Genomic DNA, 24,434 nt, shown 5'->3' on the forward strand with positions numbered 1-24,434 from the left:
TGGGTACGCCTTTTTTTACTGTAGCATTTTCGTTTGTATGTGGTAAATATTGTCCTATTATATGCTAACTATGCTCAAAAGATTCGTCTCGTAATATACATCAAAACTATGTAATTAATTTTTTTATTTATCTACATTTAGTACTCCATGCATGAGTCATTTACTATATTTAATATTTGGAAATTTTGGAGGAGTTGCAGGAAACACAGCCTGTTTCTGGTTTCGCTCCGATGAATTTGCGAGTCGAGAGCTAGCGTCCGTTGCTTGCAATCTCATGCTGGCGCCGTACGGTACGGTACGGCCGCGTGCCCGTTTCCATGGGTTCCCTGGCCACTGTCAGTTTGTCATCGCATGCTCGCGAGTCCTTGTGCTTCCAGCGCGTCACCGGTGCGGTGTCCGCGCTCAAGATGTCGTTCGATGCTGACCCCGCCGGCGAGCCCGCGTTCGCGCTCGAATTCATGGACGCCGGCCACAGATCCCTACAGGGAGAACGAGGTTTTGTTCTCTGATGGAGAAAAGGAACTGAAGGATTGACAGTCCCTCGAACAAAGAGGCTTTTTTCTCTCTTAACATGAGATTGTCGTCTGTTCCAGACCTAAATGAGTATTGTAATGTAGAAATACTAGGGGCGTGTTGAGATGTTTTGCAAAAATAATTTGCGATGGAATCTTACTAATTTGAAGTACTAAATGAAGTCTATTTACAAAACTTTTTTGCACAGATGAGTTGTAAATCGCGAGACGAATTTAATGATGTTAATTAATCCATGATTAATTAATAATTAGTGGATGGTTACTGTAGTAATACTATTGCAAATCATAGATTAAGTAGGTTTATTAGATTCGTCTCGCGATTTACAGCCCATCTATGCAAAAAGTTTTGTAAATAGACTTCATTTAGTACTTCATGCATGTATCGAAACATTCGATATGATGTTTTTTTTGCGTTTATAGGGTTTATGGGGTGGGAACTAAATAGGGACTAGGTCACTGTGAACTATGACTATGACAATGACAGTAGCCCATCCATCATCAAGGAGAAAAAAAATCTAGAAAATTAACCTCCCTTCAGTTTTTGTTGTCCCCTCCTGAACAAATCCTCTGACAGTCAACGGTAACCACCAAGTCAACCTGCCTAGCTGTTGAGATACCCTGGATGCCACATCAGCCTCTTCCTCCTCCCCGCCCGCGGCGGCGGTCGGGCTCGACCCCGGCGCCGGCGCCGGCGCCACCACCGGGACGAGTGGCCCCCGCACGTTGGAGAACTCGGATCGGCACGGGACGTCGCCGCAGGTGAGGTTGATGTCGTCGAGGCGCACCCCGGTGCACGGCCGCTCCTCGCTGCACAGCAGCCGCACCGCCAGCGGGCCGCTGGACGTGCCCTCGATCCGCCGGAACGTCACGTCGCTGATCTGCACCTGCGACGGCTGCGGCCGGACACACACACCAGCGCGTCAATCTTACGCGATTCGGCGGAGAACGTTGGCTCGTGTCGCGGCCGGCGGCCGGCGGCGGCGTTAGTTACCTTGTCGGCGTCGGAGCAGCGGTCGTGGGGGCAGTAGCGCTGGTCGATGATGATGGGGTTGGTGACGTTGGCCATGGCGATGTCCTCGAAGGTGATGTTGGACGCGCGGCTCGGCGGCGACCCGGGCCACGTCTTGATGCGCACCCCGTTGGTGGTGCCCTTCACCGTGCAGTTCCTGATCACCAGCCCGCGCACGTCCTGCTCGCCGCCGTCCTTGCCCAGGCTCCCCACGCTGAGCCCGTGCCCGGGGCCGCAGGTGACGCCGCTCACGACGACGTCGACGGAGCCGGGGCCGACGGACACGCAGTCGTCGCCGGTGCCGATGACCGAGTCGAGGATGCGGACGTGGCGAGAGTGGCCCACGTGGACGCCGTCCGTGTTGCGGCTGGCGGCCGGCGCGTGGATGCCGAGGCCCTCGGCCACGACCCCGGTGCAGCGGCGCAGGTTCACGTGGAAGCCCCGGCTGTTCACGAACGCCAGGCCCCTCAGCATCGAGTTCGTGACGTCCTCCAAAACCAGGGTCTGCAGCACAATGGCCGCCGGGCCGATCACCTCGCCATCTCGTCGACAGAAGAAAATGGATCAAGTCTTTTCCGGTTCGTTTACCGTCGTCTTGGACTTGGGCTTGCCGCTCCTATGGCCCTGGCCGTCGAAGGTGCAGTCGCCGGTGATGAGGAGGTTGTTCAGGCCGCTGAACGTGATCCAGGCGTCGTCCGAGAGGTGGCAGCCGCCGCCGCCCGCGCACGGCTGGAGCACGCCGTGGATCACCACGGCGGGCGCGCCGCGGTTCGCGCACGGCCCCTCGAACTGCACGGCGCCGACGGCGAATGTGCCCTTGGGGAACACGAGCGTCGAGTTACCGGCGGTGGAGCCGCACGCCGCGCGCCACGCGGCCAAGAAAGCCTGCACGGAGAACACGCACGCGCGATTTCAGACCGACCGCGTGTAAATTTAGCTGAGAAAATACGATGCGCGGCCAAGAAAGCCTGCACGGAGAACACGCACGCGCGATTCAGACCGACCGCGTGTAAATTTAGCTGAGAAAATACGATGAAGTGATGGAATCAAACGGCACTTACGTCTCTGTTGTCTCGGTTGCTCGGCGCCGCTCCGTACTGCGTCACGTCGTAGACGCTCGCCGCATGGTCCTTGCGGTGCGCGTGGCCGCCGCAGAGCAGCGCGGCGACGGCGAAGAACACGACCAGGGCTTTGGGGATGCTGGGCATGGCGTCGAAACAGAAATCGATGAGATCCGAGAAGGGCGAGAAAACGAGGGTTGGGTTTCCCACCCCGTAAACGCAAAAAAACCGTAAACGCATTAAAGTGAAAAAGAATCTTGCTAATTTGAAGTACTAAATGAAGTCTATTTATAAAACTTTTTGCATAGTTGGGCTGTAAATCGCGAGACGATTCTAATGAGCCCACTTAATTCATGATTTGCAACAGTGATACTACAGTAACCATCTGCTAATTATTGCTTAATCATGGATTAATTAGCATCATTAGATTCGTCTCGCGATTTACAACCCATCTGTGCAAAAAGTTTTGTAAATAGACTTCATTTAGTACTTCAAATTGAGAAGATTCTTTCGCAAAAAAATTTTGTGTTTACACCTCCCCTGAACTAAACACGGCCTGAGAAAGAAGGCTCTTCTCGCCTTATATGTCTACTATCATCATGCTTTGAAGAATTGAAGTCATTAGGCTGCTGTAACCTCTAGGATTAATTGTTGGTCTGTGTCACCTCTAAATGAACTTAATTGGTACTAGTTAGTTCAGAGGCTGAAATTCTCCGTTTCAAACAAAAAATAGATGCAGTTCAATGACTACTTGTAACCCTCCTCTGAGATGAACCGGTTGTTTTCGCGGGACTAATAGGGTGCTTAACAGTTCGTCTGTCCTCGCCGTGAAAAGTGAAAACCATGAGTTCAGTACTGTAAGGAACCATTTTGTAAAAAAAAAAAAACTGATAATTTAGGATTCTGGGGGATGTGCCATTCCCTCATCCATCTATTCCTGAATAAAAAAAAAGAAACTCAGAAGATCAACAGTTCGACACAAATCACATGATCTCCGCCCGGAGCTCTAGTTTAATCTCTTACTTCTCCTGCCATCTCCTCCCTGCGAATGCGTTAATTATTGTAATAACTAGTCTTTCAACTCGTGCTCCCCGCACGGGCTAGTTAGAGATATATAATAATTATCTATCCTGCACTCTCTTTAATTAATTAAATATTCTAATTCAATACTATAAAAATGTATATTTATTATTATGTAATTGTAATAAATGTGATAGGTTTAGTTACTAACAATTTTTTGTCACTTTGCATCACATCTCCATATATGTTTGATATGTGTTTAACTGAATACTTTGTTTGAACTATGTGAACAACATGAAAATTGTATTTTTATCTTTTCTCTCATACACGAATATATGGTGACAAACACATTATGGTTAGTATGTTTATATAAATAATAACATAAATCTTACTATTACTAATGATAGGAATAGTAATTTAGAATTTTATATTGATGCACTTTAAGATTTATTATATTAATATAATTTTGATTAATATTTGGGGTTCATTTTAACTTTTTATTATGTTATCATTGGATAATATATATATATATATATAATTAGGTGGTCATTTGATATTATTTTATAATGTCATAAGTGGGTAATTTACATGAAAATTATGGGGTTACTTTAGATTATTTTTTATAATGGCAGAGGTGAGTAATTTAGATACATGTTTAGGGGTTACTTTAGATTATTTTTTATAATGGTAGAGGTGGGTAATTTAGATACATGTTTAGGGGGTATTTTAGTCTATTTTTATAATGGCAAAGGTGGGTAATTTATTAAAAAAGATAACAGATCCAATGGCTATTATGATTAGAGTTACCGAATTGATGGCCGGATGTTTCTGATTTTTGTGAGATTTTGTAGAATTTCTCTATTTTTTTAAACTGTCCACTTAGGATCCTAGGTGACTTCGCTTGGAGGCTTCAAAAAGAGCCTCCAATTAGTAATAGTAAGATGAGTATGCTAGTGATGTTGGTGGAGTAATCTGCATAAATTAAAGGAAGAGTGACAATGCATGTATGTACAGGATGAATGCATTGTACGTTTTAGAGTTATGAGCCTATGAAATAAATTATGGCCGAGAAGATCTCATGTTCCGTTCCTCACAGTGTTCGGCTGGTGCACCAGCTTCGAGCCCTACAGTATTTCTCTCTCACATCGCTCCAGCACTAGCCTCCAGCCACCAACCAGATAACAGTGTTTTTCTCTCACACCACTCCAGCTCCAGCCTGCCGAATGCAGTTGTGTGAACTAATATGCAATGAAATGTTGAGACGGATTTTGAAACCAAACAGCAACAGAAATCATTCATTCATGATGAGTTCACATGTCAGTAATATGGTCTCGAGGTTCAGACAGAAACCATTCAGCATACAATTGATTGAAATAATAGAGTCATCACGCAGTTCAAATGGCTCAAGAAAAGAGAGCACTTCAATGTCAATGATACAAACGAGAGCTTTCTGGTAGCATTCTTGACCGGAGAGAGGATGCAGGTGGTGTACTGATGTACTAGTGATCTGAGTGGAAGTGCCTTAGCATGGCTAGGCCTGCATACGTATGCAAATTAAACAAGCACTTGTCAAACACATCATGCGCGTCCTATGTCCTGTACCGTGAATAAAACACTACAATACCTCGCTTTTTCACGACACTACTGCGGATGCTCTAACCTCCCCTCCCGTTGTACCCTAGACCTCACTGACGCTAGCTAACGAGCGGTGTGGTTGCGACTACTTGTTTTTGAACCAACAAATTCCCACTAATTTCATGTGAGTAGCTAGAGAACATTTCATTTTCTTCCCTTTTAACATGCAAAAAAAAAAGTCACCGAGAGAGAGAGAGAGATGGCACGGATCAATCAAAGAAAATCTAAAAGAAGAAGATAGATAATGAGATAGTGGAGAGAGGCCGGCGAGAGTTCCCTTCCTCTAAAACAGAAGTAGGATGAGGTGGGGATGAGAACGAGATGAGCTAGGGAGAACCGGAGAAGCAAGTACGCCCACCAGAATGGTGTGAAACCCATCATGTGCTGTTGAATCGTATTACCAGCCACCTATGTAAGGGACTGTTTAGATCTTTATCCGTAAATCCCGTAAATGTAAAAAAACATCACATCGAATGTTTTGACACATGCATAGAATATTAAATAAAATCTATTTACAAAACTTTTTGTATGGACGGGCTGTAAATCGCGAGACGAATCTAATGAGCCTACTTAATCCATGATTTGCAACAGTGATGCTACATTAACTATCTGCTAATTATGAATTAATCATGGATTAATTAGTATTATTAGATTCGTCTCGCGATTTACAATCCATCTGTGTAAAAAATTTTGTAAATATACTTCATTTAGTACTTCAAATTAGCAAGATTTCAACACAAAATTTTTACATGTAAATAAACACGGCCAAGCTAATTTGAAATGGCCGTCCGATTGGGGCATGCGCTCGGCTCTCGACACGCCGACCTGGCCCTGCTGCTTGTTTACACTAGCACGCAGCTGACGTGGAGCACACACGGGCGCCGCGCAGCTAACTGTTTGAAGAGCGAACGTAACGGTGGCCGCCGGCGGCGGCGGTGGCGCACCATGCGTCGCCGTCGCCGTCCCCGTCATACCCGACTTGGCTTGGAAGAAAGCGCGCCTCTCGCACCTTCTAGTAGGCGCGGCGCGAGATATTTTCCGCGGGACAAACGCCGGCGCAACCCACACCAGCCTGGAACAACCACCAAACCCCTCCGGAATACGTACGTTTCTCAACTCTGACAGTGACCAGTCACCAACTGACCACGCCTCTAGAGGACTCCATCATCGCCCACGTTTCCATCAGGCATCGAATTCAGATCCCCAGCAAAAACAGAGGCTGTTTGTTTAGATCCGTAAAATGACGGTAAAATGAGTACTTTTCATTTATTTGTGATAATTATTGTCTTATCATGATCTAACTAGGCTCAAAAGATTCGTCTCGTTGTGTACATCAAAACTATGCAATTAATTTTTTATTTACCTACATTTAATGCTCTATGCATGAGTTAAAAATTTGATGTGATAGGTGAATAGTGAAATTTGGAGGGAAAAATTTTGGAAGTAAACACAGCCAGAAATGGAAATGAAGCTCTGTTTAGATCTTTACCTGTAAACCCCGGTAAACGTAAAAAAAACATCACATCGAATGTTTTGACACATGCATGGAGTATTGTGACGCCCAAGTTTTTAAATAGCCAATTTAGAGTAATTAGAACCAAATCATGCATCATTAAATAGGGAACCCTGAATTAATACATGTGTATGCATGAATGTCTATATCTACGTGTGTCTATGTGTGTTTGAACTTAGGGGAGAACACTTAAATAACTTTTGAACCGATGCACGTGTGCATATGAAATTGATTAGGCATCTCATTAACATCATGATAAGCCAAAGTTTAGTTGATGTCAAGGGGAGAAAATAAAATTTTACTCATGAAATGACGAGTTCTTCAAATCACTATTTTTAAACGTTTAAATTATCTTTCAAATCGTAACGAACATGTTTTAAAAATGAATTTTAAACTGTTGCTCAAATAAATTTTTGCCCAAAACCAATGTTATAGGTTTTCGAATGACGAACAACTTTCGTGTTCAAAGTTTTTCGAGTTGCTACACAAAAATGGGAGAAAAAGTTGATTTCCGAAGTGTATACGACATTTTCAAATGTATTCAAGTTTCAATTTTTATCTTCCAAACCAGTGTTCAAATGAAAAAGTGCCTACAACGAAAGTTGGAGATATCGAAATTTTAAGCAAGTTTGATATTCAAAAGTTTTTTTCGTTTGACCTTTGGAATAGGGATAAAAATGGAGTTTACAAACTGGAGTTTTGAACTTCGCTTTATTTACGAAACTGCCATCACCTCCATCTACTCCTCTGCTCACGCAGCCGCAGCTTCTCGGCGTCCGCGTCCACGCGTCACCGTGCCGCTGCCCTCGTCGCCGCTTAAGCTGTCGTCGAAGCCAAACCGTGTTTCTCCTCTTCGTTTTGCCTCTTCCAGAGTCCGAGCTCCCCTCCTCCCTGTCGCCTAGAGCGAGCCTCGCCGCCACGTCCATGGCCGTGCCCTCCTCCTCTCCCCTCCTCCCTTAGGCCATGCCCCAAACCCTGTGCGCGCCCAGCTCCTCCCTCCCTCGCTGCGACTACAAAAGGGCAGAGCCCGACCCCACGCGCACGACCAGACCACCCCCTGCAGCGCCCTCCATTGATGGCGAGATCAGCTCGTCGTGGAGCCTTCCCTCCGCTCACGCATTGCCCGAACTAACCACCCCACTAGCACCCCCTCGTCTCGGTGAAGCTCCTGAACCTGACCGTCTCCTCCAGAACGCGCTAGAGCGCCGCCGCCGGCGAGAACCCCCTCCGCCGTCCGCCCTCCTACAGCCCCCTCCCGACGAGCTACGACCACCATTAGGTGCACCTTGAGCCCCTCTCTATTTCACCCAACTTTCCCCTCGCCTCCAGGGCCGGACTTTGCCGGAAGCGGCGCCTCCCATTCCTCCCCTATGCTGAGACCCGGCCAGGGACCTCCTATGAGAAGAAACGAAACTTCGGGGTCTAATCTGTAAAAACACCCTCAAGGCAGCAAACTCGTAAATTCCATATAAAATCTTAGCAAAATCATAAAAATACAAACTAAATTGTTCCGGAATCCTTAGAACAAGAACTACAAGTTTTGTTACACTCACATGTTCAGATTCAGATTCTATTTTTATCCATAAATAAAGTTAGTTTAAATAGGACATAAATGTTCAAAAAGTTCTACTCATTATCTGTTGATGATTTTTGGCTGGTAAATACTTTGTGCTATCTCTATCTTGGTGTAAAATTTTGAACTCCAGATAACATATGTAGCTAGATGAAAACCTAGCCTTTGCTAGATCTAGGATAAATCTTTGTATTTTTGTTCTGATTGTTACACTACAAATATGTGGATGAAACTTTTTCTGTGTGCTTAGCATATTATGTGAACACAACTATCCAGATTTGAACATTTTTAGATATGTGTAACTAGCTCTGTGATTTAATCCTTAGAAATGGCACTATATCATGATAAATAGTTGTTTCATCTGTAAAAATCTGAAAATTTTACCATTACTTGCATGTTTTGATCTATACAATTTATTCTTGTTTGTCTATTGTTTGTTGAAATACTTGTGTTGCATGACTTAGCAAAAGTTTGAAACCCACCCGTTCGTTTATGAACTAAATTGTGTTAAATAACTACTCTATAAATGACTGTCCAGGAAATATTAATTGACAAGTTTCCCATATCAACTCACTTTATGTTGGACTACAACTTTTTCGTGGAGGAAAAATAATAAAACCTAAATCACTAAACAACTCGGAACTGTGTATTCATACATATGCATTGTTGCATTTCATTTAGGTATGATAGATGAACCACGTGAAGGATGTGACGTTGAAGCCGAGACAGAAGACGGTGAATGGTGCACACATCTAGAAGATGGATGGATGGATCCCGATGTGCATGGCCGAAGGAAGATGCTCGCCGAGCAGTTGTTCTCTAACTAACACTGAACTAGTGTTAATCCCAAGCAAGCCCCGGAGCATATCCTATCTATTTTAAATTTATGCAACTTCTTATTATTTCTATCTACTTGCGCATTTAAGTTTACAGGAGTTACTTGGAACCTTAGCTGCATGATCCTAGGTACCTATTCTTGAACACTAGTATGTGTAGGTCGCTAGTTGGCTAGGCTAATGGTTTTGGTAGAAGTCGAGTGATTTCCTGTCACTCGCGAGAATTATAGGAGTTGAATGTCTACTACATACTGCAACTATAAGGCTCACGGGCGGGGTTGTGGTACTTGTGATACCCCGTCTGTTTAGTGAAAATGGATAAGGCTGCAGTGTGTGGTAATGGTGGTTAAGCTTTTGAACGTACTAACCACATGCCGAGAAATATGGTAATCGGTAAGCTTAAGTACTGGATTGCACCGAGGCCGGAACATACCTCCCCACCGTCTTTGAACGTTGTTCTCATGCGGCCACATGCGGGTGCAAGGAGGCTCACGACCCGGCGCCGTACCGTGGCGTGGATTCTTGTAGTCGAGAGTGGTGGGCCTGTTCCGTGCAGCGGGAATTGAAGGGAAAAGTCGCGTGGGCGAAGCGAGATGTCGACCCCATGCGTGTGTGTTAGGTCTGTCTGGTCAGGTTAACAAATTCAATTCGAATCGTCCGCTTTTCACGGTTTGGGACTGCTTAACCCTTTTGCCACATAGAGTAAGAAGTGAAAGATGATGATGATGATGAATATGGTTGGTTGGATGATGAAAAATAATTATTTTCCACCATGTATGCTATTGGATAGATGCTCACCTAGAATGATTAATTGAACTAGAAATTGGAAGCTAAAATCTGAAATTAAGGATCTACTCTTTACTGTTTATCGGCAAAACAAACCCCTCAAGCCAAAAGCCTTGCATGTCTAGATTAAGGGCTAAGTATACCCTTAGTCAGGTAAGCCTTGCTGAGTATTAGTATACTCAGCCTTGCTTTTGACTTTGTTTTTCAGGTGGTACATCGGAGGTTACGGTTGACGTCATGTACGAGTTTCATCATGACGTCTGATTATGACGCTAGACTATCGTTCGTTTTTCGTCAAACTTGAACTCTGTTGTACTTTTATAAATTCAAACTTGGTTTGTAATAATAATTCCATTTCATACTCTGTATAGTAAAATTTGCGGAATATTGCATTCTCTTGACTGTTTTGTCGATCTTGTTTCAAGTGGTTTAATCGGGATTTTACCCGACAGCACTACCGGATTACTCCATTTTAAGTGCGTGTTAACCCTAGTTACCGTTTCGGTGATGGTTAACACACTTAAGCCGGATTAATTTAGGTGAGGCTGCCACAAATACTAAATAAAGTCTATTTACAAAACTTTTTGCATGGATGGGTTATAAATCGCGAGACGAATCTAATGAGCCTACTTAATCCATGATTTTGCAACAGTGATGCTATAGTAACCATCCACTAAATATGGATTAATCATGAATTAATTAGCATCATTAGATCCGTTTCTAGATTTACAACTCATATGTATAAAAAGTTTTATAAATAAATTTCATTTAGTACTTCAAATTCAAATTAGTAAAATTTCGTCGAAAATTTTTTTACATTCTATCTAAACACGACCTAAGCAATTCGGACTAGCCGACAAGGATTATTCCGTGCCGTGCTTGCTGCTGGGACCGATCACACAGTACGATTCAAGAGCTAGCACAGCAGCAGAAAATGTACCCTGATCCATAAGTTAATCTCTAGGTTTGTTCATGTGGCCTTGCTATACATAGATGCTACAGTGACATGAATGAAAACTAGCAAGCAGCTGCTACAGAAAGAAGCACTTGAGTTTTACATGGGGTCAGTAAAATCCCAAGCTGATCAGATCAGATCTCTCTTTTCCTGTTACCTCCTGTTGTACTTGTATGAGATGTCCATCCATCACGGTAAACTAGCATCAGTAGTAATTTACTGCAAACGCCGGCGGCAATGGCTGCTTGCTTGCACGGGACGACGACGAGACGAGGAAAACGCCGCCGCGGCGTCACCTGGTGGAGTTGGACCCGTCGTGGTCGCCCCCGGTCCCGGCGCTGCCCGCCGACCCGTTGCAGGCCCGGAGCGGGTGGTACACGGGCCTGGGCCGGTAGATGGGCCACGCCTGCGGCTCCGTCGCACCGTGATGATCATCCCTGAGCTGCGGCAGCTGCTGGTGCTGGAGGCGGTGCTCGGCCTGTGCGTCCACCGGCTCCGCCTTCACCTCCGCTGCCGCCGCTGCGCCTCGGCTGACGGGGTCCTCCGCTCCGCCGGCGTCGCCGTTGCTGGCGTGGTCGCGCGCGCGCTTCCGCCCGATGGAGACGCCGAACAGCCTCGCGCCGGCCTTGTTATCGTCGTCATCGTCCCCGCGCGCCGTCCCCGCCGCCGCCTCGGGCGGCTCCTCGGCGGCCGCGGGCGCGGGGCCGGCGCGGCACGACGGGAGGAGCTCCAGCACCGACGGCAGCGGCGGGGGCGTCGCCGCGGCCTCCGACGACTCGCCGGAGCAGTTCCCGGCCGCCGCCGCGGTGGCCTTGGCGGCGTCGAGCTGCTGCGCGGCGGCGTCGAGCTGCTGGGTGGCGGCGTACTTGGACATGAGGAGGAGGATGTTGTTGCAGAGCTTCTTCATCTGGCCGAGCTCCCGCGCGAGGCGCGCGTTCTCGCGGCGCAGGCGGTCATTTTCCTCGCCCGCGTCGCCGCCGGAGGCCTCCCCGCCGGAGCCCGACCCGGACGCCGCCTGCGGCGGGGGCTCCGGGGACGAGCTCGACGACAGCACCTGCTCGTCGCCCGAGTACACCGGCGACCCCACGGGCAGCGCCATCGGGACGGCCGCGGCGGCCACCGTGACCGTCGCCCCCGCGGCCTGCGTCACCTTCCGGCGGTGTATGTCGCAGAGCAGCCGCTTCTCCCCTCGCCGGAAGCAGTCGTTGGCGAACTCCCACCGGTCCGGCACGATCTTCCTGAACCCCTGCGCCGCCGCAGATCACGCCGAGAAATCAGCACCACGCCGCCGAGACGACGCAAAAAGGACAGGAATTGCGATGATCAATGAAAGATAAAAGGAGGCTGGGTTGACGGACGCACGTAGGTGTTGAGCTGCCGCACGAAGCTGGAGAAGTTGTTGTGCTTGAAGTACTTGGGCAGGAGGTCGCGCGCGAACTCGGCGGGGCGCCACACGACGAAGGCAGAGCCGTCGTCGTTCCACGAGATGACGTCGTCGACCGCCGGGTCGTCCACCAGCTGGTACGTCTTGGAGAGGAACGGGGTGGGCACCGACCTCTGCCCCGCGGCCGCCGCCGTCACGCCCTCCGCCGGCTGCGGCGTGGCCGGGGGCGGCTCGCCCCCCGTGGCGGCGGCGACCTGCTCGGCGGCCATGGCGCCGCCGCCCGCGCAGATCCGGGCCGGCGACACCGTCGCGCCCCTATCGGCCGGCGAGGAAGGACAGAAACGAAGGACGGAAGGAAGAAGAAAGGTGTTGGCTTCTGGAAGTTTCCGCGTTGCGTAGTGTGGAGAAGAAAACCAGCGGGCGGTTGTGGCCAGAGAGAGAGAGAGCGCGGAGGAGACGGGAGAAGAGGCACGCGGTCGGCGAGGGAGGCGCTAATAAGGCGAGTGGCGGGTAGTCCGCCCGCGAGACGGGAAGAAGGAGCGGAGGCCAGGTCCCCGCGCGGTGGCCGGAGTGGGAGTCAAGCGCGGGGGCAAGGCCTGGCCCGCTGGATGGGCGCCCAGCGGTGGAGATGGCGGCGCGCGGGGGCTGCGTGGTGGTGGGCCGAGGAAACTGCGAGAAGGTTCCGCTGGGTTTTTTTTTCTTTCTTTTATTACACGGCTGGTTCTGGTAATCTGGTCAGGGGGTGTTTAGTTCATTTTGCAAAATTGTGTAAAGATATAAATAAGTCATTTGAAGTACTAAGGCTCTGTTTAGTTCCCACCCCGTAAACGCAAAAAAGCCGTAAACGCATTAAAGTGAAAAGGAATCTTACTAATTTGAAGTACTAAATGAAGTCTATTTACAAAACTTTTTGCATGGTTGGGTTGTAAATCACGAGACGAATCTAATGAGCCTACTTAATTCATGATTTGCAACAGTGATGCTACAGTAACCATCCGCTAATTATTGCTTAATCATGGGTTAATTAGCATCATTAGATTCGTCTCGCGATTTACAACCCATCTGTGCAAAAAATTTTGTAAATAGACTTCATTTAGTACTTCAAATTGAGAGTTTACACCTTTTTGCGTTTTTGCAAAAAGGAACTAAACAGGGCCTAAATGAAGTCTATTTGTAAAACTTTTTACATAGATGGGTTGTAAATCGCGAGACGAATCTAATGATGCTAATTAATCCATGTTTAATCAATAATTAGCGAATAGTTACTGTAGCATCACTGTTGCAAATCATGGATTAAGTAGACTCATTAGATTCGTCTCGTCATTTACAGCTCAACCATGCAAAAAGTTTTGTAAATAGACTTCATTTAGTACATCAAATTAGCAAGATTTTGTTTCACTTTAATGCGTTTACGGCTTTTTTGCGTTTATTTGTAAAGATCTGAACAGGGCCTTAGTTGGTGATTCTGGAAGGTTCGAGACCGGGCGGAGGAATCTTGGACACGTCGCGCGTGGGGGCGGGGCCCGCTCCTCGACGATACACGCATGGCAAAATTGGGAGCGGGACACTCCTCAAACGTGGTTTTTGCCCCAACACACTAAAAAATACGGTCTTTGCCCCAACACACTGAAACTTTGTGGCCATTTGCTCCGACACACCGCCGTGAGCCCTCCGTCTGTATCGCGTCACGCGTCACTGCCGCGCCTCCATCCTCTTCCTCCTGCTACTCGCGATACCCATGACTGCTGCCGACGGTGAGAGGAGGAGCCCATCGGTCGGCTCCCAGCCGCCACGCCGCTCCCCAGCTTGACGGACGCGCTCCGCCACTCGCCTCGCCGGCCACCTCCTCACCACGACGCACCTGCCGCCCGCGCTGCTGCCCGCGGCGCCGCTCCCGCTCCCCGTCCACCTCCACATCCTCCATCGCAGCCCCGCCGCCGGCCACCCCGCTCCTCGCGACTACCTTCCCCGCCCTCCTCCGCGCGCGCCCGCCCCTGGTTCCCCGCCGCTCCTCGACGCGGGCGGCTCAAGCGCGGAGCGTGGGTGGCTCGGGCGCAGAGCTGGGCGGCGGAGGCCCGCTCCGCCTCTCCTCTCGATTCCCCCTCCTCAGTCCACCATTCTTCAATTCCTCGCGCACACGGCATCCTCCCGAGCCCCTCTACGACCTCCACCCCTCGCCCGAGCTAGTCATCCGCCGGAGAGGCTCGTCGCTGGAGATCCAGAGCCACCATGAAGCTGAGTTCGCCATCGCACGGTGAGCTCTGGCCCTGGACCCTATTCCTGGCTCTAAATAGCACCGATAGGTTCTCCTTCATGCACTGAACGTGATGCTTCTCTCGGATCCCAGGTTGAGCCACCCCATCGTCGGGAACGAGAGCGTCCGATCACCACGTTGAGCCGCCGCCGCGCCCTGTCTGTTGTCACCGCGTCCGGCCATCTCCGTCGACCAGCCGCCGTGACGTGGACTCCCACCAGACCACCTCGACCTCGCGTGCGCCTCGGTACTCTCTCCAGTCGCTCAGCGAGCTCGGGCGTGGAGTCAGGCGAAGGAGGCGAGGTCAGGCACCAGCCGCCGCTGCCCCATCGCGTGGGAAGAAGATGAGGCACATATCCAACAGTCCGTGAGGGAGCTCGAGGCGGCGAAGGCGGCCGAGGCCACGGCGATGAGGAAGCTGAAGGCGGCCATGGAGGGCACGATGCCGGCAAGGGCGTCGCAGGGTTCGGGGACCATAACCATCTCGCGGTTCGAGTACCTGAGCGGGCGCGCGGCGCTGGTCCGCGTGGTGGCGGACAAGAAGGTGTCCGCGGCGCAGGCGTGGGTGCAGGCGCTCAAGGCCGGCGAGAAGGAGCTGGAGGCGCGCGCGGAGGCGGCCGAGCACGCGGCCGCCGAGATGCGAGCCAGGGAGGCCGGGGCGGCGACGGAGGAGGAGAGCGCGGGGGCCGAGCAGAAGGCGTTGGAGCAGGAGCTGTACGACCTGGACGCGGCGGCGGAGCGGGAGGGGCTGATGTGCGCGTACCCGCCGCCACGGCGGTCGACCAGGGTGTCGGCGACGATGCGGAGGGGGAGGGCGCGGTGGTCGTCGGTGTCGACGGCGGCGGGGATCCGGAACCAGCGCTCGTCGTTCACCAACAAGAGGAAGAAGAAGGTGATGCCCAGCCTCTTCAAGCTCATCAAGCAGAGGAGAGAGTACCGATGGGTGATGACAGGTGAGTGATGCGGACGGTGGTCTCACGGCGGTGTGTTGGAGCAAATAGCCACAAAGTTTTAGTGTGTTGGGACAAAGACCATATTTTTCAGTGTGTTGGGGCAAAGACCACGTTTGAGGAGTGTCCCACACCCAATTTTCCCTACACGCAGCTTGCGGCAGCAGCTGCAACGAGACTTGTTTTTTTTTCCTTGTAGATTTGAGAGAAGTTATTTTCTTTTGGAAAAGTTGATGCTAGCAGTAGTACCATCTTTCTGTAATTTGAACTTTTTTTAAACAAATGAAACTTTTTGTAGGATAGCCACGGCCCAGCTGCAGTCCTCGGCATGACTGACTGGGTGTTTGTGTGTGGACACAGATGATCTGGAGGCTTCCGTACATAATCATCACATCGAATTTTTCGACATATGAATAGAGTATTAAATGCAGTTGAAAAAATAACTAATTACACAGTTTAGCTGATTATCACGAGATGAATTTTTTAAATCTAATTAGTTTATAATTGGACATTGTTTGTCGCGTAATAACAAAATGTGCTACAGCACCAAAATTCAAACTTTTTCACCAACACACTCTTAATTTGAGCGTGACAGTTTCGGGGCACAAGTAATGCATCACTACTGATTGTGATTCTACTACTTAGATATTTTGTTAGCAGATACTGTACTCCACTCCAGAAGATTGGAAAGAGCCGACTTGAACAAGATTTTTCTTTAGCGTGAATCTGCTTTTCTGACGCCGAGGCCGAGATCTTTCGCTGACCCGGATCACACGCACAGCCCATCGGGCCATCATGCTGAGACACCGTTTAGTTGCCAAAAATTTTCACCCAAATTTTTTTTTGTCTTATCTTTAGACACATATATAGAACATTAAATATAGTTAAAAAAACAAAATTAATTATACCGTTTAGATGTACACGACGAGATGAATTTTTTGAGTCTAATTAGTACATGATTATCCATAAGTGCTACAGTACCCCACATGTTCTAATGATGCGGTCAAAGGCCTCAAAAGATTCGTCTCACAATTTCCAAGCGAGTTCTGAAATTAGTTTTTTAATTAGTGTCAAAAAATCCCACCCAACATTTGATCAAACATTTCGATGTGACCCTGGATCAAAATTTTTTACTAACTAAACACCCCCTGACACGGACAGGTGCTCGGCGGATGCTGGTGAAACGCGAGCGGCCCCTGGAGCTGCTGCACAGTGAGCAACTTCCAGCTGAATCGCAAGAACGGCCTTGTTTGGTTAGTGGGTAAAAAAAAATCATGAATTTTTTTTGTTTTTTTCACTACTAATTAGAGGTATTAAATAAAATTTAATTATAAAATAACCTCCACAACTATGGTACTATAGCACATGCTGTAACTAATAAGGCTTTTAACCGCATTATTAAAAGATTATTAGAGGTGGTTACTGTAGCACCACTGTAGCCAATTATGGTGGAATTTGGCTCATTAGATTCGTTTTGAAAAGTTACACCTATCCGTGAAAAAATTTCGCAAATAATCATCGTTTAGTACTCCATGTATACATTCATATTTTTTGAAAAGAATTTGAGGGTGGAAATCAAACATGGCCAACAACTCGCGATCCTGTATTAAAAAAAAAACTCGCGATCCGATGGTTCGGTTAACGCCTTGGAAGGAAAACGAAGCAACATCAGAATGTACAAAGTTCTAGAAAGAAGTTAAAAACGATATTTTAGTCCTCAACTTTAATTGGAGGGTTAAATTCATCCCTAAACTTTCAAATTGATCAATATAATCCCTCAACTTTTATTTTTGATCAAACACATCCCTATACTTTAAATTTGTGCAAAAAGTTCCCTTTATCGTTGGCTCATTCACCTTCTAATTTCATTTAGGAGCTTAACACCACAAGATGTTTAATTTGGAACATAGAATTTTATTTCCGCATGTATCATATTGTATTGAAAACTCATGGAGAGGCGCACCTTCTAAAACTCTTTGCATAACTAGGTACTAGTACCATATAAAATATTAGGGAAAGTTGAGCGAACCATGACACTAAATTAAGTGGGGAAAACAAACTAAGGATAAAAAAAGACTTTTACATTTATCTCGTGTTATTATAACAACATAAAGATGAGTTTGACCTCAAAATAAAAGTTACTAGTTAATTTGAAAGTTGAGAAACTACTTTGACCCTCAGGATAAAATCGGAGACCAAAATGCCTATTTTGTCTAAAAAATAAGTACTCTCTCCGTCCAAAAAAAAGTAATTATGAAATCCGTGCTGGTCAAACTAGATCAAGTTTGATCAAATTTATAATAAATAGTGTTAACGCTTATGTCTCCACATATTTTTTTTTATAAAAGTATATTGTATAACTAATCTAGTGGTACTTATTTTATATCATGAATGCTATTATTTTTTTTGCAAGAAAATGAATGTTATTATTATTATATAACTTTAGTCAAATTTAAACTCTTTGACTTACGAAAAGCGAGAATTGCATTTCTTTTATGGAGGAGTGAGTAGTATCGTACAATAAACTTGCGTGATATGATTCCATTAACCTAAGCTTGCTGCAAGAGAAGAGTTGGCGTTACACGCGACGCGAGCTCCGGCGATCTGGAGTAAGCCGGCGTCGGGCGCGACACGAGTCCGTAGTCAGACTGGATCGCAACTTCTTAAGAGAAGCATTTGTTTGTTCAGACCCTTCCCTTCTCTTGAGCCCGGTGATTCTGGAGGCGTGCCGCGCGGCGGCGTAGGCTTTGTTGACCATGACCGGCCGCCCCCGGCAACCGTTCAAAGCGGCATGAGCTGAGCTGAACAGCAGCCGATCGCCATGTGCGTGCCACCTGCAAGCTTCGGGATGGAGCGGTCAAGGGCGATGACGAAGGCAGGCAGCAGAGGGCTGCTGGTCAGCTCAGCTGGTCTTTGGTCGCAGCAGCGCCCAGTCTGCCGCCCGCCATGGCGAAGCAGAGTGCAGCAGGGAAACGGTGATGGACGGCTACTTAGTTTTTGACTCGATGTAACGTTCTCGTATCTCGCCAAAAGAAGAAGAAGCAGCTTTGCTGCTTTGTGCAGGAAACAAAGCAACGGACGAGATCTTTTCGTATTCCTTTTTTGATTTTTTTTAGAAATTCCGTCGAATGGGAGGGAATTCGTGTCAGGTTGAGCCCGTGCGCCCGTGACTGTACTACCAGCAGTGAGTGCCTTTACAGCAGCAGCCGCACTAGGAAGTACTACCTCCGTTTTAAATTATAGTTCGTTTGATTTTTTTATTTTAAATTTGATTGCTCGTCTTATTCAAAAAATTATGTAAATATTGTCAAATTTAAGTCATTCTTAAAGATTTTGTATTGATAAAGCAACCCACCACAAAAAAAGTAATATTTTGCACAAATTTTTGAATAAGACGAGTTGTCAAACTTGTGGAGCGAGTAATTCAGCAAGTCTCCACCAGGGCCCAACCCACATCAAATATCGCACAGCCCAATCTCACTGCTCAACAGCCCAAGCAATTCTGCCTGGATTAGCGGTCGATACAACCGGCCCATACTCTTGGGAACGGCCAAGAATCTTGCATCTAAGAAGATGCGGCCCATATAATGCGCCTCTTGTGTTGGTCACTCTTCCCTTCCAAATAAAAAAAAAGGTATTCATCACGCACGCGAACTGCCATGAACCTATCGCAGGGGGTGCCGCACCTGACACCTCACGTGTCTTGACTTCCATGCATCTAAACAAAAAAATATTTTATCTTGAGAACGAGTTACTCAAATTAAATTTTAATTGCACCATTGTGTTTTTACGAGAGATCTTCAAAACTATACTACACCTGATTGTGTTTAGATGATATTTTTCTAAAATATTTTTATTTATTCCGGAACAATTTCTACCTCGGAGATATTTTTATCTTGTTTTAGAACATTTTATTTTGTTCTGGAACAATTTTCATCTCCGGGACATTTTTATTTCTGACGGACTTATGCGATGGTATGACAGCTAATCGCAAGTGCTATGAATAGACGCCTCCACTAATAAGGTCCGAGCGCTTACTTATGTGCGTTCATAGGGTTATTTTAGATGTACTACCATGCACATAAATATCTTTATCTGTATTTTGTTTTTTGTCTTTAAAATGAAAGATAATATGCACATTCACAATGGACATACCAAGAGCATATAACAAAAGCAGACATGACATGCACATATACTATATCGAATATCTGACGGGTGACGCATTGGCCTTTTTTTGTTTTTGTTTTTCCAAATGGAATATCGGTAAAGAAAACGAGCAAGGAAAGCTAATAGGGATAGTTGACCATTGATTCTCGATAGATACTGTATTCCCTTGATGGCTTGATGAGATATGCATCGTCGACGAATTCGACACAAAATCAAGGGCCGACAATGGAGTCAGCTAACAGCCTGTTCGGATGAATGTTTTGGCTTGGCTTATTCCTGTAGCAGCTGGTTTTCGTGAGAGGAGATATACTGTAGCGGCTGGGTGCTGTAGCGGCCTCCAGATGACCAGATCTATGATCCATTGCCCCCATGTCACCACACCATGGCCGCTGTCGCTGGCTTTACAGAGTTTCCTCTGCACCTATACTCGTGCCATCTTCCAGACGGAGCCTACTGATCCAGCAATACTCAACTCGGTACTCCGTAGAAAGAAAAACAAATGCTCCTGCAAGTTGCAACAGGAGGAAGCTACGTACAAGAGACAAGAGAGAAGGGGCAACCGCGCCCACATGCTCGCTCCACCGACAGTAGAGCGCCTACATTCTCACGTGACCTAGCTACCTCCCTCCCTCAACAGCATCATACTGATTTATTAGTGAATACTTACAGATTCTCCTGCCATCGCCTACTACGGAACATGCATACAGAACGGTCCATACCTCACTGACAGAACCCAGGGAACATTTTCTGGTTCCTGCTCACCTAACCGGCCTGTAACAATGGTCCTGGACCTGATTTACCAGAGTACTTTTCCGGCTGGCCAAACCCCCAGGCCGACGACAGATCCCAATCCACAACGTGGCCACTGGCCAGCCAGCCTCTCCAGGTCTTACAGGTACATGGTGTCAATGATTAAAGGCAGAAGAAGAGCAGCAGCATCAATCAAAGGGGAAAAAGGCAGCACCGTACCCGGGCCGGGGGTAATTTCAGAAGAAACAACCGACATCTTTTTCTTACTACCATGTTAAATATCAGTACAGAATCCAGATCTCCTTCCACAAGGGGGTAAAGCTGCAGACTGCAGCTGCTTCTGGCTGCCTGAAGTTTCGCCTGCGGCTTCACTGTGGATGGACGAACGATTCTCTGACCTGATCTGATCTGTCAGGGCTGTCATTTTACAATCATGTGCGTGTGTGTGGTCGGGAGGAGGACGAATGCATCATCATCATCATGTGTTGCTGCTCTGAATTGCGTCTAGTAGGATAGTTCAGGGAAGGGTCCAATGTTGGGGACCTCTTGTATTTGTTTGTGGACAAGTACCTAGTTTGGAACAGTACCAAGAGACAGCTCAGCTAAGAAGTGTATACAATTGTTTTCTTGTTGCCAATAGCAGTAGGCTGAAGAAATTATGTAGCGAGCATGACAAACCATTTACTGATCAACTCTTGAGCTATATCGGATAATACAGAGACCAAGTCTAGCAATTGACTACGTAGTACATAATGCAAGCTATAAAACTGCAACTATCTAATCTTCCATTTCGTGAGAAAGAAAGATCGATCACGTACGACGCTCAACTAAACAAATCAAAGCACGCTCGATCAAGACGCTTCGATACCTATACCGCACTTATTGATTTCTATGCAACGACCCAATCTGCCTGTATCCACGCAAAATCAGACGCAAATCTCTCGTTTCCGTTTCAGAGGGAGCAGCCTGCTGCTGGCCTTCTTCTCCGGCGTCGGCGGCGGCTGCGGCTGATGCTGCTGTTTCTTGACCGCCTCCTCAGCAGCCTTGGCGCGTCGCCAGCCGAGGTGCGCCGCCAGGTTCTCGACCTCCACCTTGATGACGTCCTTCCGCACCCCGATGTCGGTGATGTACCTGCCGGCGCAGTACACGCCGGCGGTGATGGCGGCCATGCCGAGCGGGCCGGCGGCGAGCACCTTGAACGGCGTGGAGAGGAGCGCCGCGAGTGGCACGGCGACGGCGGAGGCCGCCTGGCCGCTGCGCCCGATGCCGTCGTCGCCGGCGCCGGGGAGGAGGCCCGTCGTGCAGTAGAGCGCGAAGTCCTCGCAGTTGTTCTCGAACACGTCGTAGTCGCCGAAGCCGTTCTGGAGGAGGTGCATGGCGCGGCGCACGGCGGCGTCGGGCCCGCCGTCGGCGCGCGCCGTGGTGCAGGTCCCGCCGCGGAGCTTGGCGAGGAACACGGCGGGCGGGGCGCCGTACTCGAAGCGGTGCAGCGCGCCGCCGCGGAGGAAGCAGTCGAGGCAGGTGAGCACGACGCCGCTGTCGGGGCGCTGGAAGCCGCAGTCCGGGAAGGTCGGGCACTCGTCGGGGCCCTGCGAGAGGAGGCTCGACACGGCGATGGCCGAGTCCAGGCCGGCGGTGCCCGCCTCCTTCTTGCGCGTGAAGTGCACCACCTTGCTCCCGCCGACGTAGATCCCTGGTGGATGGTCCATACGATTCCACCATGATCCAATTCATGATCAGAGTTGCAGATTAGCGTGCTAGATTGGATCTCGACCAATCACGCACATTGTTGCTTTTTTTAAGGGAAATTACGCACATTATTGCTTCAATGACGGGTATTGAGTTGCATACACCCGACCAATTATACTATACTACTCTAGGAATCGAACCCTAAAAAGGGTAAGAAAAATACACTAGACATATGGGTCACAGGCATTGGATCTTGTTTGTGCAGGTAGTGCTCGCTCCATCCATCCATGTGGAGAAGTACCCCATCCGGAAAGGCCACTCCCCACACACGACAATGATCGGAGGAAGTCTAGGCTGGACGTTAACAATGCGCGGGACAAAATGCCGGCCCCTATGGCAGCGCATAGAGACACGATGTGGAACAGACCTTTACGCTTCCAAATGGTCGGTGAGGAGAGATGCAAAGTAAAAGAGGGCGCGGTGAGTGGCACTGCCTCTCAGCTGGAGGACGCGCGCATGCAGGGCATTGCACGGAAAAAAGGCAGGTAAGTAGTAGCTTTGATCACTCACCGATGGTGAAGTTACTAGCAAGTTGAGGAGGTTTCTTTCGCGAAAATGGCTTAGCTGAAATCGTCATTAGAACACGTCACCCAGTTATGCATGTCTAGTACTGACTATTGAGGAGCAGTTCATTTGGGGTATGGTCTTATTCTTAGACCAATCTTAGTGGGAGTGTTATAGGAATGTCATGAAAATTAAATTTGCTAATATGTACTAATAGTATGAGGAGAGAGAAGTGTCATGAAATGTGAAAGGAGTGTCATCACCATGACACTCCACTGGCGCACAATTCTCAAGTTTTCAGTCTAAATAACTATGTCGATGACACTCCCACTGAGACTGGCTTTATGGAGCTACTAGTAGCATCAGTTGCAGACTTGCAGTCGTCGAATCTGAGAAATAAAGGGAATACTACGAAAGAGAAAGAGCTGAGCACCAGCTGGTGACCAGCTGCGCGATGAGTGTTTTTGTACGGAACGGATACTAGGTGGGCGCAGCATTTGCGTCGGCAGATCCTGGATGAGGAGGACCGTGCTCGGCAGTTACAGTACTGGTAGTGGCTTCTTCCTTGAGCACCCCATCAGCCGCTTGTATGTGATGGGAATTGGATAGATGGTGGAGGGAGCAGGAGCATTGCAACGCGAGTTGAAACTGGAAGCTCTGATGGAGCAGAGCAGCTACGGTAGTGCTGCTGTCACTGAATTAAGCATGTGCCGAAATGTACAGCAATTGAGCAGCACGGCGGCGTTTTCCAACGCAATTGCAGACGAAATTGAAGAAGCATCTGCCGCACCGCAAAGCTTTCAACCACCCCAGCCCGGACGGCGCGGATGGTGCGCACCGACAGAGGGAAACTGAGAAACAATGGCACCTGCCGGCCCGGAGTGCCGGACAGCGGCGGCGCTTGCATTGCTAATGCTAACCGCCGGCAATATAATGTAGGAGGCGGAGGAGGAAACGCGCGTGCGTACCGTGGTGGGAGTAGGTGTAGCCGGCGCGCCAGGTGTAGATGTGGTCGCCGGGCTTGATCTCCGACCGCTCCACCCGGTGAGACAGCAGACCCATGCCTCCCGCCGGATTCTGCAGCCGCTGCGGTTAGCTGCTGCTGCTGCTTCTTCTGCAAGTCCGGCCACCGGGCGAGCGAGACCTCGGAGCCAGCGTTGTGCTGCCACTCACTCACATGGACGGAGGTGGACGAGGCGGCCTTGCTTGGCGCCGGACGTCGCGGTCAGATAGTGAGCGGTGAGGTGTGAGGACTGACCGGCTGCGAGAGCAACCAGAGAGCAGAGAGGCTGCTCTGCTCTCCGAGCTCGGTGGTTGGTGTTGGTCTCGGCTCGGGCGGTGGCGATCCAGCCTCCAGAGTCCAGCGGGGGTTTGTTTATCTTGTGGACCGAGGAGGAGGCCTCGGCATGTGCGTGGATGTGCCGGCGGTGCGGTGTGATCTGCAACTGCAACTGCTGCGCAGCGCTCGGGATTCGCGTCCGATTATATTCGAAGGTAGTAGGCGACGAGCACCCCTGCTGTGCCTTTTTATTTTTGCTTCTTCTTTTTTTACCGTACCTGCTCTGCTCGGGATTTGCGTGCGATCCTTGATGTTGATGAACTGATGACTGATGCGGCGTTGTTGACAAACAATCCTGACCTTATTTTAACCCCATTGGATTGGATGCGTTAGCGGGCGGTAACCACTGATCTACAGGTATGCTAAGCACCCATTCAACAGGATTTCCTGCTTTGGAGGGGAGATGCCTGCCTCCG

The 24,434-nt window shown here is 48.6% G+C and overlaps 3 protein-coding genes across 3 annotated transcripts; all 3 read right to left on the minus strand.

Moving 5' to 3' along the window:
• Window positions 1–854: 854 nt before the first annotated feature.
• LOC120713747 (exopolygalacturonase-like) lies at window positions 855–2,787 on the minus strand. Its single transcript, XM_039999712.1, has 4 exons — window positions 2,604–2,787; window positions 2,131–2,427; window positions 1,525–2,046; window positions 855–1,426 (listed from the first exon to the last, which is right to left on the minus strand). Exons 1-4 carry the CDS (start codon window positions 2,748–2,750, stop codon window positions 1,049–1,051), a joined length of 1,344 nt encoding a protein of 447 aa, XP_039855646.1. The 5' UTR covers window positions 2,751–2,787; the 3' UTR covers window positions 855–1,048.
• An 8,103-nt stretch (window positions 2,788–10,890) lies between these two features.
• LOC120713748 (heat stress transcription factor B-2b-like) lies at window positions 10,891–12,954 on the minus strand. Its single transcript, XM_039999713.1, has 2 exons — window positions 12,284–12,954; window positions 10,891–12,167 (listed from the first exon to the last, which is right to left on the minus strand). The coding sequence occupies exons 1-2, from the start codon at window positions 12,572–12,574 to the stop codon at window positions 11,214–11,216; spliced, it is 1,245 nt and encodes a 414-aa protein (XP_039855647.1). The 5' UTR covers window positions 12,575–12,954; the 3' UTR covers window positions 10,891–11,213.
• An 8,082-nt stretch (window positions 12,955–21,036) lies between these two features.
• LOC120713749 (protein LEAD-SENSITIVE 1-like) lies at window positions 21,037–24,157 on the minus strand. Its single transcript, XM_039999714.1, has 2 exons — window positions 23,648–24,157; window positions 21,037–22,119 (listed from the first exon to the last, which is right to left on the minus strand). Exons 1-2 carry the CDS (start codon window positions 23,739–23,741, stop codon window positions 21,353–21,355), a joined length of 861 nt encoding a protein of 286 aa, XP_039855648.1. The 5' UTR covers window positions 23,742–24,157; the 3' UTR covers window positions 21,037–21,352.
• Between the last annotated feature and the right edge of the window lie 277 nt (window positions 24,158–24,434).

This window comes from Panicum virgatum, chromosome 6K (genome assembly GCF_016808335.1).
Source record: "Panicum virgatum strain AP13 chromosome 6K, P.virgatum_v5, whole genome shotgun sequence".
In the NCBI taxonomy this organism is placed as follows: Eukaryota; Viridiplantae; Streptophyta; class Magnoliopsida; order Poales; family Poaceae; genus Panicum; species Panicum virgatum.

Bases quoted from the DNA above. Each gene is read 5' to 3' on its own strand.
- LOC120713747 (XM_039999712.1), bottom strand. From the start codon at position 2,750: ATGCCCAGCATCCCCAAAGCCCTGGTCGTGTTCTTCGCCGTCGCCGCG. The intron at 2,428-2,603 runs GTAAGTGCCGTT...TTCTCCGTGCAG, and splicing joins GCAACCGAGACAACAGAGAC to GCTTTCTTGGCCGCGTGGCG. The intron at 1,427-1,524 runs GTAACTAACGCC...GTCCGGCCGCAG, and splicing joins GCTGCTCCGACGCCGACAAG to CCGTCGCAGGTGCAGATCAG.
- LOC120713748 (XM_039999713.1), bottom strand. From the start codon at position 12,574: ATGGCCGCCGAGCAGGTCGCCGCCGCCACGGGGGGCGAGCCGCCCCCG. The intron at 12,168-12,283 runs GTGCGTCCGTCA...GCGGCGGCGCAG, and splicing joins TGCGGCAGCTCAACACCTAC to GGGTTCAGGAAGATCGTGCC.
- LOC120713749 (XM_039999714.1), bottom strand. From the start codon at position 23,741: ATGGGTCTGCTGTCTCACCGGGTGGAGCGGTCGGAGATCAAGCCCGGC. The intron at 22,120-23,647 runs GTACGCACGCGC...ACCATCCACCAG, and splicing joins CTACACCTACTCCCACCACG to GGATCTACGTCGGCGGGAGC.